Here is an 18,983-nt window from a genome sequence, read left to right as displayed (position 1 = left end):
GCCATGCATAGATTCTTAGGCTTTGCAAATTACTAGAGGAGGTTTATTTGTACATTTTCTGTTCTCGCTGCACCCATTACCAAGCTAACCTATAATCGGGCAGACATTGTCAACTGGCCTCTTTCAGCAGTGGCTTCCATTGACGCTTTGAAGCACGCCTTCATTTCTGCTCTGGTCCTCAGACATCCTAACCCGGAGGTGCCCATTGCAGTCGAGGTAGATGCCTCTGATGTAGGCACGAAAGCTATCCTGTCCCAAAAGGATCTCCGAGATCATCACCTTCACCCATGTTCCTACCTATCCCGTAAGTTCTCGCCTATGGAAGCCAATTATGATGTGGGCAATCAAGAGCTTTTGACTATCAAGTGGCCCTTCAAAGAGTGGCGCCAATAGCTTGAAGGTGCTACACATGTCATCTAGGATACTGACGGTGTCACACGTGGTCCCATAGGCAGGTACCGGCATTGTTACCTTCTTCCTGTAAGCTGTGATTAAGGTTACTAACTTCATTATCCAGGCATCATCTGTATTTGGTTCTGCGCATGTGCTACCTATTGCCCTCACTCATGACCTCCTACCTGTTCTCAAGTATTTTGGAGCACTATTTAAACCTCCCATTGTCCCTCTGTCCAATGCCTGTTCTTCGAATTACTCACTCTTTCTATAGGTGTTAGGAATCTTACCTTTCGGCGATCTCTGTCGCGCGGCACTTCTGGGTATTCCTGGCGGCGGACACATGACCTAGGGGCGGGGAACACACTATCCGTGTCAGAGCAACGTGTTCCCTCAGCGCCTGGCTTCCTCTCCTTGTTCCTGCTCCCCCTGTGTACTTCCTAGTGTCTTTTGGCTACTCCTGTGTACCGACCTGGCTATTGTCCTCTGGCTACTCTCTGTCTCATCCCTGGCACTGCTGACTCGGCTGATTCCTGTGTACCGACCCGGCTATTGTCCTCTTGCTACTCTCTGTCTCATCCCTGGCACTGCTGACCCGGCTGACTCCTGTGTACCGACCCGGCTATTATCCTCTGGTTACTCTCTGTCTCATCCCTGGCACTGTTGACCCAGCTGACTCCTGTGTACCGACCCGGCTCTACCTTTGGACTCTCCTCGTTACTCTCCCAGCACTGTGGATCTGGCATCTCGCTATATTCTCCAGGATACCACGGTCAGTGCAGTTACTTTCTGCTATTTATCCTGCTTGCTCTGCCCAATCTTGCCTGTCCATCTCATAGAGCCCTATCCTTACATCAGTAGGCTAACCTGGAGGCCGCGACCTACGGTTCTCCGGCAGCTAAAACCATCCTGCCTTGCGGCAGTTCTTGGAGCAGACCGGGAGGGCCGTTAGACTCCGCGCCCTGGGAATGCCGGCGCTAATACTGACTAAGGTAAATTCTAGTAATTGTAACAATAGGATTTGGCTTTCGTTAGTCTGACTCTCCTGTGGTGGCTGCTCGTACCTCCTGGATCAGCTGAACTCCTCTCTGCTGTTAACGAACTGCCTGTTGCACCTGTACTCATTGCTGCTGCTCTGAAATCACCATCTACGGATCAGCTAGTTCAACGCCACTGCTGCTTCTCCATTAGAACTGCTGCTGTACCAGTAACTCACCCCTTGTTCTGAATCACCCTTCACGGATCGGCTAAGTTCTATTTCTCTGTTACTTTCATATATTGAACTGTCGCTGTACCAGTAACTCACCTGTTGCTTGAATCATCATTTACGGATCAGCTGAGTTCTATTTCATGTCTGCCTCTGTTTGAACTGCCGCTGTGTCAATGATTCGCCTGCTATGCTTTGAGTTATTTCCTACGGATCAGCTAAGTTCTACCTCACTACTATGCTTGTCTGAACTGCCGCTGTACCAGTGATTCAGCTACTATACTCTGATTTACTATTTTGGATCAGCTAGTTCTATCCTTCGTTACTGCTATCGTTGAACTGTTGTTGTATTAGTGATCTCCCGCAGTCATTTTGCGTTATCATCTATGCATCAAGCTAGTTTCATTCCATTACTGTTTATATTGAACTGTTGCTGTATCAGTGATTCTTCTGCTGTTGCCCTGAGTTACCAATTACGGATCAATTAGTTCTACTTCATCATCACCTCCATCTGAACTGTTGTTGTATTAGTTTATCTGCTGTTGCTCTGAGTTGCCAACTACGGATCTGCCAGTCCTAGTCTGTTACTTCTTTGATTTAACTGTATTGCATTAGTATTCATCTGCAGTTGTCCTGACGTATCATATATATCTCAGTTATCATGCTCCAGTGTTGCCTTCATTTGTATTGTCACTGAACCAAGGAATATCAAGCTTTTGCTTCCAGGGTCTCTCTGACTGCCTGTTATCAACCCGTTGTTTCAAGCTCCACTATCACTCAGCCAGCATTTATTCAGGAGGCCACGACCTGCGGAATAGGAGCAGCAAAATCCATACCCTCTTGCGGGGCTCACTAGCGAAAACCTCCTACTCGTTACTCTTTGGCAGAGAGACAAGGGATCCACTAAATATTATTCAGATTTGTGACAGACGGATTGCAATCTCTCGTATATTCAGTCAACCAAGAGGTTGACTTCCAGGCAAGCACAATGGGCACTCTTCTTCACCCATTTTAGGTTTACAATCATTTTCCGACCAGGCTCAAGAAATGTTAAGGCTGACGCCCTGTCTCACAGCTTTGTCTCTCATCAGTCTCATATTGCAGAATTTCTTCCCATTGTTCTCGCTTCTACCATCCTTGCTGCCTTAGCCCAAGACCTGGGTAAGACTATTCATCAACTTCAAGGTCGGGCACCTAGGGAGACTCCTGCTGACAGACATTTCGTCCTGAATCATCTAAGGAAGGCAGTACTCTCCGAGTCTCTTTACTACAAAACTTTCGAACACCCTCACCAAGACCATCAAAAAAAAATTGTTATGTGTTGTGTGGTGGCAATCCTTGTTTGCCGATGTCATCCTATCCTGTGAGGTCTGCTCCAAAAATAAATCTTTCCAAAGATGTCCTTCTAATCAATTAATGCCCTTATCCATTCCTGTTGAACCCTGGACGCATCATTCCATGAACTTTATTGCAGACTTATCTTAGTCATCAGGATATAATAGTATCTGGGTATTGGCTGACTGGTTCAACAAAATGGCACACTTCATCCCTCTGACCAAGCTTCCGTGTGTCCAGACCATGGCATCTTTGTTTGTCCAGCACATCTTCCGGCTTCATGGTCTTCCCATTGATGTGGTATCTGATTTAGGCTCTCAGTTTGTTGCTGTCTTCAGGAGGGACTTCTGTACCTTTCTTGGAATCAACCTCAGTCTCTCGTCAGCATACCACCCTCAGTCTAATGGGCAAATGGCAAGAGTAAATCAGTCCCTTGAACAATTCCTTTGATTGTACATCTTGAAATGTCATGATGACTGGATCGCTCTGCTTTCTTGGGCACAGTTTGCTTACAACAATACCTGTCACTCCTCCACCCAGGTGTTCTTCTGCAACCTTGGTCTCCACATAATTCCTTGTCCTCTATGGTTCCATAAAGTCTGCCTGAGGTTTGCTCTACTGCTGCTCACATTAAAATTGTGTAGAAAAAGGCTCACTCTGCTCTACATCAAGCCTCCTTTAAATCAAAGTTTTTGCTGACCTACGTCGCAGTCCCTGCTCTTTTAAAGTGACAGGGTGTGGCTTTCTATGCGGAACATCAGACTCTGGTAACCCTGTAGGAAGTTTGGGCCTAGTTTTATTGGACCTTTTGTCAGCACAAAGCAAAGTCAGTTCCGTAGCTTTCACACTGAAGCTTCCTAGGTCCTTGAAAATACCTAATAACTTACATTGTTTTCTTCCTAAACCTGTCATCACTTCAAGCAAGTTTAGACCTCGTCAACCACAGAGACCTCGGCCTGTCAAGGTTGATGGATGTTAGGAGGTTTGTGGTGGAAAAAAATCTTGACTGAGAGAGTCCAAGGGCAGGATCCTTTTCTGGTGCATTGGAAGGGGTACGGTCCGGAGGAATGCTCCTGGGATCTGCAGAGGCACTTACACGCTGACCAGCTTATGAAAGACTTCTTCAAGCAGTTTCTTAGGAAATAAGGATGTAAGGGTTCTAGCACCCCTTCTCAAGGAGGGGTACTATACTGTCACGAGCCGCTGCACTACTCACGACGGCTCGACTGTGTCTCCCTCTGGATGCATCCTGGCTGTTGCTCTCTCTCCACTGCTGCTGCACCTAACAGGCTGTCTGACAGGCAGGCGCGTGGACGCAGTTAAACTTTATTAATCAACAGCCTCCTGGGGCTGATTATTTATGGACTCAGCTCTGCTCTTGGATTGGCCACTTGTTTTAAGCAGGGCAGGCTTAGCCTCCCTGTCGGTTATAGTTTCTGTGTACCACATTTGCTGACCAGCTCCAGCTTTACCTATAAAAAGTCTGCCCGAATTCTGACTGATCTTTGTTGTGACCCTTGGCTAGTTTTGGACCTTGGTTGTTCGCTGATCGCCCTGACCTCTGCCTTTATTCTGGACTTCCCTTGCTTGCAACCTGCCCTGAACTTCGGCTTGCCTCAATCCATTCTGTTTGCTTTGGACCTGGGGCATCCGAGTACCTGCTAGCATAACTTTATGGGAAAGGCAACTGTTATAGGTGAAGACCTCTACCGCCTGTTCTAGGAGGTCATGCTAGAGCCGTCAGCTGTAACATGCACATAGTGCTAGTAGGAGGATTTTTTTATTTTAGAGTGGAAATAATTGTTACTTTATTCAAAACTCTTTCACCTTATTACACTTAATAGGTACAAATAAATAGCAAGTTTCCTCTGGCTATTGCGTCAAAGTTGGCACATGCAGAGATGTGACCCAGCCTACCCAGCCTATTATGATGTATAAACTTGTTCTTCAATCTAGTTAAGTCATACAGATTAAGGATACAGTGCTAAGCAGACAACTTGGAAAAATTATGGCTGCTTCCACACACATTGTATTTTTTTCCCCCTGGGATTATGTTGTGTTTGCTGCAGTTTTGATAATTTCTGCAGCTATTGGAGTCTATTATGCCTTTGCAGGACGGGGGAAGATGACATCAGAGGAATTCCTGACGGGAAGAAGGAGTATGACACCACTGCCAGTGGCTCTTTCCCTCACTGCCAGCTTCATGTCGGCAGTGACTATTCTAGGAACTCCAGCTGATGTATACCGCTTCGGGGCAATGTATGGCATTTTTGCTATATCATATGCACTGGTAGTTATTATTTGTGCAGAAACCTTCCTTCCTGTTTTCTACAGACTTAATATAACAAGCACATATGAGGTATGTCTTAATGTGATTATTATATGGTAATATATTCTATACACCTGTTATTCAATTACTCTTACATTGTCCTTTGTCCTCTTACATTATTTTGTTATATTCATTGAATATCCTAAACTATATACATCTTGCAGACATAGGTGAAAGAGAACATAGATCAGGTGCATAAATGTAACAATATGAAAGATGTGTTGTGAAGGGCTAAAACAGGGACATAAACAACAGGGAAACAGGTGTAAAGGGCAGTGGAGACGGATAGAAAGTAGATATAAAAATAAGGGGTCAGAAAAAAACAGATAGAATCACGGAAAAAGGATGGATTTTAAATGATCAGATTCAGAGAGGAGGGAACAGAATGGTGGGAACAATGCTGGAACAGTATTGTATACAGGGCCGGATTAACCAAAGGGCTTTATGGGCTACAGCCCAGGGGCCTTGGGCAGCTGGGGGGCCCTAGAGATTTTAAAATGTTTTTTTTTTTTTTTTTTTTTAAAAACCCGTCGGCTTTTTCTTCATCAGGTTGGGGGCCAGGGGCAGATTAGCCATCCACACACTGCCTCATGTGTTTGCAGTACATTTTTTTATTATATGTTTTCCGGCAGCGTGGGGGATGGTGGTGGGTGATAGGCGAATCTCTCGTATTTGGTTTGACATGAAGGGGCGGATCCGGCAGTGACGCTGTCCTGGCAGCGAATAAGGAGGCTGCCTGTGACAGAGAGGGGATGGCAAAGGCTCTCGCATAACTTCCTTAGCTTCAGCCCAGACGGATGCCTCCTGCATCATGAAGCTGAACAGCGCCAGCACAGGTAAGTAGTTAGCAAACTAATCAAAAAAGTGCGTGATAGTGACGGTGAGAGTGTGTGTTGATGTTCCCTGGCTTTTTAAAATGTTATGTTATGATATTTAATGGTCACTTTCTATATAGTGAAATAGGAAATCCATGCATAAAATAACACAAGCATAGAAGCTTGGTCGGATTAGATAGATTGCAGGGTATACTGATTTTATTGTTACCCATGAACTATTTTGGTTAAACAGCTCAGACATTTTTGGAACACTGATGGTAAAGAGTAAATAGACTGGTGTGACAGCCATTTGGAGAAGTGACAACCACCACAAGGAGAGAAAAGTCAGAGGAAAAGCACAAGGATATATATATATATATATATATATATATATATATATATATATATATATATATATTGCACTTGAAATGTTATCCAGAAATACAAGTGAGCTTTGTGAATATATTCTCTTCCGCAGGCCTTAGAGCCATGAAACACACTGGGATTGTACTTGGTTAGGGTTAGGCAGATTCATTTGAAGTTGGGGTTCATTCATTTGCAGTTTAGTGGTTCCATGGGGGAGCTTTGAGTAGGTAAGAGCATAGGGTTAGGCTAAAAGAGCAGCTAAGATTAATGGACTATGTATAAATATTTTGGTGCCCAAAACATTAAAGTCTGTGCCTTTAAGTGTTTTACTGGCTAAAGAGTTTCCAGGCTCAATCAGAACATATAAACATTTACTTGTTATAACTGCACTGAAATACCCTATTATTAAATGCATTTGAGTCTGGAGAGAGAATTGTACAGCATAAAACAAGTACAAAATATATTTATGACTATAAAATTTACACAAATGAAAACATAATGAAAAATGCAGTATTGTCAGACTATGTGGCAAACCGATCTACTGATGAATGTGTCTTATAAAATGTTCTTTTATATTTGAATTGTCATGGACTACAGATTCTCTGTGACTGTATTATTATTTAACGTATTCATTCACAGTGACTGATGCATTCTCTTATAGTATTTAGAACTTCGCTTTAACAAATATGTGCGGATACTTGGAACAATCGTTTTTATCATAGAGATGGTGAGTAATAAATAATATTCTCCATTTTTTTTGAAGTAGGAAAATCAGGGTTGTTCAGTTGGCTGTTCTTTTGTCTTGCAGTGGGTACCTCATAAATGACAAGGGAATCTTAAATAGTTCCATTGCGGCGGTATCCTCTACGTGTTCATTATAATGGGACAATATTTACTCATTCTAGGCACATAATACAAAGAAAGCCCATAAACCAATACATTTAAAATGAGAAAAGAAAGACAGCCCCAATGCATACCTCCCAACTGTCCCAATTTAGGTGGGACAGTTCTGCTTTGAGGACACTGTCCTGCTGTCCCAACAGAAAGGCCTTTGTCCTGACTGCCAGGAAAGTTGGGAGTTTGTCCCTCTCACCATGGTGAGCAGGTGCTGGGCATGGCACTGTAAGGGTCTTTTTAGTTGAGGGGGATGGAGTTGGAGGTGGACTAGCAGTTTGGAAGCACAAAGCACACCTAGGGGTATATTTACTAAACTGCGGGTTTGAAAAAGTGGAGATGTTGCCTATAGCAACCAATCAGATTCTAGTTTTATTTAGTACATTCTACAAAATGACAGCTAGAATCTGATTGGTTGCTATAGGCGACGTCTCTACTTTTTCAAACCCGCAGTTTAGTAAATATACCCCCTAGTGTGATGCAGACATGCCACATATGCAGCGCGCCTACCAACTTTTTGCGTGCACACGCCACAGTTTGCACTACGACAATGGTGGGCAGTGTGTCAATGTCAGGCGCAGGCTGACGGACCGCATCACATTGATATTACTTCCGGGGAGCGGGCGGCCCTAACAGCCGTGATTCTGAGCGGCCCGGGGGGGCGATGCCCCCCTGCCCCCTGGGCCCAGCCCGCCCCGGTCAATGTCCCCTTACTTTCCTAAGCTTTATAATAACTAAATTATGGTCAAACAAGCAGAACATTGATAGAAAAAAGGAAACGTTCAAATTAATGAGAGGGATGGTCCACATGAGGCAGTTCTTTTAGCTGCATTTTTTTCTACAGTATCTCGTGCATGTTTCATTCACAGAAAAAGATACAATAACTGCTTCAAAACATTGGGCCTGAATCATCAAGGAACACAAATGCTGATACGTGCTGTAAGTTGCGTCAAATTGCTCTGTGTCAGAGAACAAGTGTATGCAATGCATCTTCGAGTGCAAAGGACCCTTAATACAGCCTGTGATTTCATGGGTGTAACAGGGAGGGGACTGGGCATACGCATAGTCAAGCGCACGCGGCTTTGGGCATCTCTAAGGTATGTGTTTTTCTGTCATACCACTTGCACCAGCTACAGGTCTGGTGTAAGTGGCGATTACTAGTGATGATGGTCAAGTGTGCATGCAAAATACGTGTTTACAATCAGAAACAACTGTAAAAATGCATTTTGGTGTACAGTAGACATTCATAACACCCTAATAAAAAAATATGAGTAAGGGAGAAAAAAACCCTTATTTTTCTGTTTTGTCATTAATGACTATATTAATGACTATATTAATGACTTATTTTCTGACTATCTTCCACATATGTATTGAACATGTCCTACAGTGTATTGTTCGTCTGTTAGAGCAGAGCGCACCTAGACCCTTATTCAACAGCAGACTACCGAATTTTAAAAACGCACAATACGTTCGTTTTGCGTGCCTTAATGAATCAGGTCCATTATGTTGTTTTTGTGTTGCTAACTTTGTCCCTCCACAGCTTCTGTAGTTTGGTACCTTTTTTTGCATAGTAAATAAATCCATGTTATACCCAAACATTGAAAGATGCAGGATCGGAACACAATAAGCCCCCCACAGACTTGCCTAAGTGATAGGGATGGATCCTGTTGTTGTAGGCTCCCTACAGTTCTGAACACTGTTCTACTGCCCCAACCATAGTTAATATAATCCACCATTGATTAGAAAAAAAAATATCACTTGCAATTATGTTTGTCTTTCCAGGTCTTGTACACTGGTATTGTGATATACGCACCTGCACTGGCACTGAATCAAGGTTAGTAAAAATCTAGGTCAAAATCAGATTTCCAATCCCAGTGCTGGGGCAAGTAGCACTATAGCTGCCAATAAGTATGATGCTGGTGGTATGATGTCCATAGCCGTCTGGGACAGGGCAGGACAATTTCTCCTGGCAACCAGGGGAAACAAATTCTGAAATTCAGGTTGAGGATTACATATCTAGACAATGATGGCAGGATTTTGGGTTTAGTTATTTAGTGGAGAATCCTATATGTATATAACAGAATGGCAGCTGTGTTTCAGTGTCAGTTTCTATAATACTTTTAGCACAGGATACTGGCCATATCTAGGTGGTTTGATCAGAGCCGTCTTAATGCACGTGCATGCTGGGCAGTTGCCCGGGGGCCCCATGAGCATAGGAGGCCCCATAGGATTGCCAACTTTTCAGTATATTATTCAGGGAGATTTATTCAGAACCTTCAAACCCTCTTTATTAGAAGGTTTCGGTGTACGAATCACCTCAGTAACAGCTGTTATCTGTACATGCGATCTTGCTGTTGTGAATACATATCTTGACCTTGACGAAAACAACATACAAGTACTAATTATACATAAGCAAGACAAAATCAGCATACATAATATTTTGAGGCTGTAAAGCTATAATAAAGTTCTTATAATATTTTTAACAGTCCATGTCAGTTGCCTCCCCCTGCTACCTAGTAAACGCAAATAATGAAAGGACTGGAAAGGAGCGAAATGAAGTTTGAAGGTTATGATGTGACAGTGGCTTTATTTCAGTTTTCTTTGATTCTGTTCTACACCCTTTGATGCAAAAATATGTTTAAATCTGCTGCTACTCTCTTCCTTCCAATTCCTCCCTCTCCCCCCACACACATGTTACAGACAGGGCCCCAGTGTACGGCTTTCCCGGGGGCCTATAATGCTGTTAAGATGGCCCTGGGTTTGGTGTGTGTGTTAAGGTAATTTGCAAAAGTGCAAAACAAGCGCTTCCTGGAATAAGTACATGTATACTATTTACACATATATTTGTGTGAGCGCACTAGTTTATAGGGTGAAGTGTATTTATTTAGGCGCCAAAATGGGGCCCAAAGTGGAAACATCTGCAAGTGTGTAAAATTTTTGCATCTTCTGATGAGGAGGTGGACATTTCATCTTCTGGTACATTATTATTTCAATGAGATTGAAGGGCTGTAAAAGATAGAATTAGGGTGACATACAATGTTTACTGGGGAAAAAACAAAGTACACTTTCTTTGCCATAAAAAAGTAGAGAATTTTAAAAAGCATCAGAGATGCTTAAATCCAAGTACCTGTCTATACTTTCAATGGGACACTTTCTGCTCCTTCAAGGATCAGTATATATGGGAAAGCACATTTCTAGGTAAATTTTGAACAATGTATTAAAATCTTTCAACAAAGACAATTCCAATCCCCCTACACTCATGATGATGGGAGACATAAATTAGGTTAAACTGTACAGTATTTTTTTAGAAAACAGTAGAGATGAAATTAAGAAACAAGATTTACAGAAGTAGAACAGCTCTTAGTGCTCAGGTTTTGCTCCTTTGTAAATGACCTTTAGTAAAATAGTGTCATAAGCCTTTTTATGTAACCAAAATTGCTAAAACATGATTTGGTTTGTAACGAGATATTAAAGTGAAGGGATAGAAATTTTGCACAGTGAATACAACTTTCTCAATGCACAAATCGCATATCTCAGGAGCCAGTGTATTAAATAAGTGTATTTCAAATCTAAACAATAGGAGAGTTAATGATCTGAAAGGAGAAAGCTCAGCTATGACTCATGTCTGCAAAAGTTATGCATGTTTAAGCACAGTACAAAATTGCAATAACTGCACAAAGTCCCTACACAACTAAGCGTAAGGCTGTTCTTTGGGGTGTGACCTAACCTATACATGTGTGGTACGTTCCAGGAGGTGTCTCTCTATTTCTTAACATCATAAATGACTCTATCATCATTGCAGTTTGTCTACTGTGAGGCCTGGTGCTTTGACCCAAGATGAGTTTAGATCATACTTACCTACTTTCTAGACTCTTTTTCCGGGAGAGCGGCGTGACTGGAGTGTGGGAGTGGACGGGGCATGGTGAATTGCGTCATTTTGGCCCAGCCCCCGAGACGCAAATGCTGTTTTGCCTCGGGGCCAAAATGACACGATTCACCGCGAATCGCGTCATTTAGTGATGGCTGTAGCGGGATACGGGAGATTTGCCAGCTCTCCCGGGAGTCCGTGAGACTGACCCGAATTTCGGGAGTCTCCCGGACATTCCGGGGGAGTTGGCAAGTATGGTTTAGATGGGGACTATACAGTTCGACAAATTGCTATATTTCTTGTTTGCATATGATATTACTTTTTGTTTATATATATAATTGACTTTTGTTTTGTTTATTTCAGTTACAGGATTTAATCTTTGGGGGGCAATGATTGCAACTGGATTAGTGTGCACTTTGTACTGTGCACTGGTATGTTGTCTTTTGAATTTGAATTTTGAATGTGTAATTTTTGGCTATGATTTTGTCACTAGGCAAACCTAGATTTGAATGTCCTCATTCTTATGATGTGAATATGAAACTGTTGGTATTATTACAATGTTACACACAACACTATAAATAGTAGGTGAAATATTAAGTGAAAAATATGCTATTGTGATGCTTAATTTCACCTTATTTTTTAAATATTGATATACATTATTCTGCACACAGCCTTTGATTGCTCTACATAATACATACAAAAACAATTTTAGTTCCTGACTCTAAATGTACCCCAAACTGTATATAACCAGTAATACTTTCCCCATCCTCTTATTTTACATCCTGCGTCTCAATTGATTTGAGTCTGGAGCAGATTCAGTGCTGCCTTGTACACACTGCACTCACTTCACAGCAGATGTGACCTAGTCTGGATTATCTGATGGCAATCAGAAGTCTTCAATATAAAATGTCAGTTTACACTATTTCATTCTTACTGCCTGTAGACAAAACAAATTAGGTATCAAAAATAATTTGCATTTAAGGCTGCAGTACCATCTAGGAAATTATTTTAGTAACATGTCCACTCCCCCCAGGTTCTGTAATGCAGAAGTAGTAAATCAATAAAGCCCACCATCTTTAAATGGCAGTGGACAGAGGGTGTGAACAGGAGACCCTCTACTGTGGTTTTCAGCCAGAGCTGTGAGAGAAATGGATGAGACCCAGGAAAAACTGCTGTACAGGCTCTGTCTAGTGGCTATGTGAAGAAGTGCCTCGGAGAAGATGACTACTTACTTGCTCGCTGACGCCAGACAAGTAAATCTGTGAGTAGATTCTCTTTAGTCCAAAAAGAAACCATAGTGGTAAGCCAATTAGTGCTCACCACGGGAACTTTGAATCAGTGGTCACAATTCAGGGCATCATCACTCTGCCCCCTTGCTATGGCCATATAACCGACTGTTCTAAGTGGTGCAGTCCAAAGACAGAAAAGAAGCAGTGAAGAACTCCCGAAGAGAGAAGAGACACAGGCCGAAGACAGAGGAAGGTGGCAGTACATTGAGGACGGTGGCGGGCAATGTATCAAGCAAAAAGATGGTGACAGAACATTGAGGATGGTGGCAGCTGACAAGATCGGGGAGAACAGAGCCAAAGGGCCCATGGAGATGCCATCACTGAGCATCAAGGAAGGCAAAGAGTTTTTACGGTTCCCCCCTGTTGCCTAAGACAGCTAACAGAATAGGTAAGGTTGGCCCCGCGAATATTCCAACGGTCTCTGACACCGCAAGAGAAATGCTTACGGTTATTATGCTTGTTATAGAACAAAAACTAGATGCTCAAACCGCTATTGCTGCGACTGTGACCCAACTGGAACATAATGTTAAGCGAAGTCCCTACTTGGAAAGTGAGGGATGTGAAGGACATTTTAGCTTTTTCACATGTCACCATAGCTGGTCATTCTTATGGCCTTATTGCTAATGGAGAAACTAATGCTAAAGGTAAATAATTAGATGAAGATAGTAATCAAAATTTTCAGTACACTACAATCAATAGCGATGCGATCTATATGCAACGTAATTATTTTCATAACAACCCTTTATTAAGCTTAATGTTTACTTCTCTTTTTATATAAAATAAAGTGGTACAGAGGCTAAAATATGTTCCAACTTACAAGTTACATTGAGTTTGGTATCATTCTGTTTGCAATTGCATAAGAACGTTTCCGGTATTATTTATGTAGCGTTCATACTTTGTGAACGCTAGTTATAAATAATATCACTTTTTGATATACTAATTAGCCAGCTCACAGGATCATAAAAAACAGTTTGTACAGGCCTAGAGGCGGGAAACTGAAGAATGAGAGCAGGCAGTTTCAAGAAACAATGACCAGAGGAATCCACCAATGCCACACAGAGTTCCTGGGAGGTCAAGACCCGCAACCTATGAACGAAGACCTTAATGCTTTAACTATGTATCTCTGTGATGTCACTGCTTTTTACAACTGTACATTGTATAAATTGTTAAGCTCTGGCTTTGAAAACCAGAGTGTTCTCATAGAAGCTTGTGCTAGTGCTAGCAGGCGCATGCTTATGCATACCAAACTTTGCCTTGTATTCTTTTTGCGAATAAAACCTATGTGCTTTGGAACCACAGCGATCGCATTGGAGAATCTTTATTTTTAAACGATGATTATGGACATAACACTAGACAATCTTGAAAACCAGCATAGGTGGAATAATTTAAGCTTGGTAGCCCCCCCCTCCTAGACCAGGTACCAGCAGGGAGGCAGTATTGTACTTGGTGACTAGTCCCTTCCCTGGGAACAGCCACCTTCACTCTAGTGGCCGACGATCTAATGATCTGTCCCTTCCCCTATATGTGGCTACTTCCTCCCTCCATCTCCCTCACTAACATGGGTCACATGGGACGTGCACCACATGACAGAGGTGTCATCCCATGTGTACAGAGCAGTAAGAGAGGATACACAGTGTGGCTGGACAAGGTTAGTGTGAGGGAAAGGGGGTATGTTACTATATATTGTGCGAGGGGAGGGAAAGGGGGGTATGTGACTATAATGTGCGAGGGAAAGGGGGGTCTTAATATAATGTGTGAGGAATGGGGGGGTCTTAATATAATGTATGAGGGATGGGAGGGGGATCTTAATATAATGTGGGTAGGAGATAAGCTATGAATTTAGTGGTGGAAAGTAGGTGAGGGCTAATTATTTAATGGGTGCTAATTTTATTTGTGGGGTGATGGTGGGTCAATTTCATTTATTGGTTTGCTATGTAATTTAATAATAGGAGCTATTAATTTAAGATGTGGTGATTGGACCATTAATTTAATACTGGGGTGGTTTGGGGTTATTAATTGAATGTTTGGGGAAGACTATTTATTAAATGTGAATATGAATTACTTAATGCTGGGGATGGTGTGGGAAATGCTTATATTTATTAAACGTAAATGCTATTAATTTATTACTGGGGCTGTTTGGAGAGAGGGAAATAAGTTTATTTAATAAATATAGTACTATTAAATTAATGTTGGGGCTGGTTGGAGTGAAATAGATCTATTTATCAAATGTGAGTAGTATTATTTTAATGTTGGAGCTGGAGAGAGGCCTCATTATTAAACTTGGGTGCTATCGATTTAACGCTGGGGCTGTTTGGAGTTTTCTAACTTACATGTACCTATTTTTTTTCCAAATAGAATCCCCAACATTCCAGGATCTAGACAAGCAGCAACTAAAGAAGCCAGCAGACGTAGGTATTGACCGTGACAAGAGCAGGTAGAGGAAAGAGAGCAGGACAGTCTGCCAACTGTCCTTAATCTCGTGGGCAGTCCCTGATTTGGGTGACTGTCTTGCTTAGTCAGGATTTGATCTAACTGCAAGGACAGAGTTTACAGAGCACCTAACAAAAGTGCACACAGTACTGCCTGTGTATTTATCTAAAAGTTGTCTAAAATGATAACCATATTTCATCATAGGGGCCACACCTTTCTTAAGTGCCCCGGGCCCCCCAGAGCTTTAATCCAGCTGTACTTGGTGGGCATTGCAGAATCCATTAAGGGTCTGGCCCTCTCTACCTTTCTTCAGATAGAATTTGTTTCCACCCTGGGGATCTCATTGAAAAGGCCCATAGATTGGGGTGGGACCAGGGAAGCGGTAACAGCGGCAGTTTGCCCAGTGCCATTATTACTAAGTTTTGAAATTTTAGAGATAAGGAGATCATATTATCCTCTTATAGAAGGAAGGGCTCTGTCTCTGTTCGGGGTTACTAAGTATTGGTGTTCAAAGATTTTTTTGGTTCTATTTTCTCAGAAGAGGAGAGAGTTTATGTAAGTTTCCCCTTGACCACCATACTAATTTGCACTTATGTATCCAGCAAGGCTTCATATCTTGGATAATGGTTAAACCCACATCTTTACTGATTTTGATAGTGCCAGAGACAGAGGAATGAACATACCTGATGACAGAGGTCACTACCCTAGGCTTGAGTTATATACATTCTGTTTATGTTTGATCAATATGCTCTAGTCATTCTAACAAAATGGGGGCATGAATGGAAATCAGGGGAAAAGGGAAAAATTAAGTCGATGAGAGGCATATATGTTTTGTCCCAGGCTCAGGTTTCATCTTTGCATGTCTTATTTACATGTTTTGTTTTTTTTATCTACGACAGGTTTGGCATTTATAAAATGTTTTTGGAAAATATATTTATAATAATAAGCAATTTATTACTTCTATAGATTTGATGTAGTCTATGTTTTGGTTATGTTTTCTCTTTTTATGGGGACTTGTTGCTTTATTCTCAGGTTTGGTTGGATATTATGCCATCCCCTTACTAATGGAGGGGTGAATGTTTATTTTTTTTATTTACATGTATTCTATGTTACATCTTACTTTCTTCCCGGATAAGGGCAAGTGTGCCACCCTTATTTAACTTAGCCCTGCAGGTCTCACAGAATTTCCAGGTGGTTTCCTGGAATGTGGCTGGCTTGTATATTCTTACAAAAAGGAGCAAAGTATTATCACATTTCAAGTCTTTATGTCCTCATATTGCCTTCCTCCAGGAAACACACTGGAACCGTGCTCAAAGGATGTCACTGAAGGCCGCTTGGATACGTTAATGTTATTCAGCATCTTATGATGCTAAAAAGAGAGGGGTCACAATAATATTTCATAATATATAGTTGAAAGTTCAGTTTTAGATCCGGAGGGTAGATACCTATTAATGCAGGTTGTCATTGATGGAGAAAAGTTGAACTTATTTATTATGATTTATTTATTTATTTATTGATTATGTCACGAATGCTCCTAATCGTCACTTTTCTCAAGCATTTCACAACTGTTGACACTTATTAATATACCTAATTTGATTGTTGGTCGAGATTTTAACACAATAGATAACCCAATATTAGACAATTCTAAACCTTTATCTCTCCTTTTTGGTTGGCAATGGGACAGATCATATTTATTGAAATTTCATCATGCTCTTTCGGACACATGGAGCCTTCATAACCCCTTGGATAAATCCAACTCTTTTCATTCCCTGGTCCACAACACTCTGTCCAGGAATGATTTCATTTTAGTTTCTAACCATATTTTCTCTCAGATCATATTTCCGCAACGTCACAGTATTGCGACTTCAGATCATGCCCCGTCTCTATTCATATTACTTTTCGTGTCCCATATATTTTGTATAAATTTCCCTCCTATCTTAGTAATTCAAAACACTTTAAAGAATATCTTAATAGTGAATGGCTGGATTTTATTGATGACAATATAGAGCATTGGGAGGACTCGGTCATATTTTGGAAACCTCAAAAGAAGTTATGAGAGGCCATATTATTGCCTATTTGGCAAAAAAAGGACACTCAATCTAAATATAATTCTTTGCAAGCTGCTATGAAACTTGCATTTGATACTTATTCTCCATGCCCCTCTACGACTAAGTTACACCTTTATGACTCAGCTAAATAACTTCTTGAAAGCTTCCTCTTAGCAAATGTCCAAACTAGTGTAGATTTTACTCTAAATACAATTTATAGATGGGGGAATAAAGTGGGCAAATTGTTGGCTAATATAGCTAAAGTACAGAGAAAATGGAACCATGTTCTTTAAATAAAAGATCCTGCAACTGGTGGTCGCTTTTCCGTTACTTCAGACAATTTATCCCAATTTTAAGCTTATTATGATGAGCTTTATACAGCCCAGCCTGAAAACCCAACATTACATCATAACATCTTACACGAGGCATATCTTCCCAAGCTCTCTAATGCTCAGCAAACAATGCTAAACTCTGATATTTCAGAACAGGAAGTGGAAAGTGTAATTAAGTCCTTAGCTTCTAACACTGGCCCTGGTGGCTATAGTGGGGAGTATTACAAACTGTTACAAGACATAACTTGGATCCTTTCTGAGTTATTTGCATTCAAGATTGCATAAAGTTAATTAAACTTTTCCCAAGTTCAATGAATACTATATTTATTCCAAAACTGTTAAAAAGCCCATATTTAGTTTCATTGTACAGGCTTATCACCTTGTTAAATTTAGATTTCAAAGTTTTAGCCAAAGTTATGGCTAATAGACTGCAGTCTCTCATGGCGGATTTATTATATTCTCACTAATTGGGATTTACCCATTATAGATAATCAGTAAAAGATGTTAGGTCTGCTATTGCGGCCATAATGGTGACGCAAGCTTTGATAAAGAAAATTTCTGAGGATTTATTGAGTCTTGATGCAGAAAAGGTCTTTGATACAGTTTCATGGAAACATCTCCACATGGTTTTGAGACTAGGGTGTTTGGACAGGAATTATCACAATTTATTAGTATCAAAGATAACACTCCGATAACTTTCTTTTTTATTAATAGACAGCTCAGCTCTCCAATGACCATGTCTCAAGGCATTAGACAGGGTTGCCCTCTATCACCACTATTGTTTAATTTGGCATTGAATCCCTTATTTTGCATTTTACGTTTTTCACTCTCGTCTGTCTGGCATTCATATTGGGCACCATAAGACCCAAGTGGTTGCTTTTGTGGATGCCCTACTATTGTTTCTATCTGAACCACATCTTACGATGACCCCAATACTTAAAATAAATTGAGGAACATGGTAGTGTCAAGATTTATGATTAGCCAACTCAAATTAGTAACGATGTCTCTGGGTCCTGAGACCCGGCCATCATGGAATATACAGTATTCACTGACATGGGCCAGTACATCTTTTACCTCTTTGGGCATGCAACTGCCAAAAAACATGTATGATTTATATCCTCTTAATATGAGAAGGGTGTTGAGAAAATGGAAACATCTGATACTTTCCTATCTAGGCCATGCAATAGGAAATTTCGGCATTGTATTTGGTAATCAAAATGGCAAAGAATAGGACTTATTAAGCTCCAGCAAAGTATTGCTGATGGTAGTATTAACTTCCCTAATTTAAAATATATGACTATGCAGGAACTTTATGATACATTAGAGATTGGATAAATGCTGGTAACACCTATGTCAATTTCGATTTGGAGCAATAGTTTCTTTTAGGCATCCACTTGAGTGCCTTTCTTCATTCATGTAAACATGATATTCCTGAGGTGATTTTAGAGAATCCACTTTAGATGATGGTTTGGAAGTCTTGGCACTTTATTCATCATAAGTTTAACCTCACCCTACAACCTGTCCACTCGACTCTATTCCCTCCTATCTACTCCACTCCCTCTCTCACTGCATGCCCACTTCTAACTCACCTCTTCAACCTGTCTCTCTTCACAGGCACATTTCCATCCTTCTTTAAACATGCGCTCATCTTACCTATTCTAAAGGAACCATCTCTCG

At 41.2% G+C, this 18,983-nt stretch overlaps 1 protein-coding gene across 2 annotated transcripts in view; it reads left to right on the top strand.

The window, feature by feature from the left end:
• The first annotated feature begins 4,905 nt into the window (after nucleotides 1-4,905).
• LOC142152522 (sodium-coupled monocarboxylate transporter 1-like) overlaps nucleotides 4,906-18,983 on the top strand; it is a 60,333-nt gene continuing 46,255 nt past the window's right edge. The window contains exons 1-4 of one of the 2 annotated variants that reach the window (XM_075209246.1): nucleotides 4,906-5,294; nucleotides 7,107-7,172; nucleotides 9,122-9,173; nucleotides 11,571-11,638. In XM_075209246.1, coding sequence (XP_075065347.1) covers nucleotides 4,944-5,294; nucleotides 7,107-7,172; nucleotides 9,122-9,173; nucleotides 11,571-11,638 — 537 coding nt within the window. In that variant the 5' untranslated portion in view covers nucleotides 4,906-4,943. The remainder of the gene's footprint in view (nucleotides 5,295-7,106; nucleotides 7,173-9,121; nucleotides 9,174-11,570; nucleotides 11,639-18,983) is intronic. The other variant, XM_075209247.1, reaches the window with a different exon arrangement.

This window comes from Mixophyes fleayi, chromosome 4 (assembly GCF_038048845.1).
Source record: "Mixophyes fleayi isolate aMixFle1 chromosome 4, aMixFle1.hap1, whole genome shotgun sequence".
Lineage (NCBI taxonomy): Eukaryota > Metazoa > Chordata > Amphibia > Anura > Limnodynastidae > Mixophyes > Mixophyes fleayi.
Note: the sequence above shows the minus strand (reverse complement) of the source record. Positions and strands in the feature narration are given on the sequence as shown.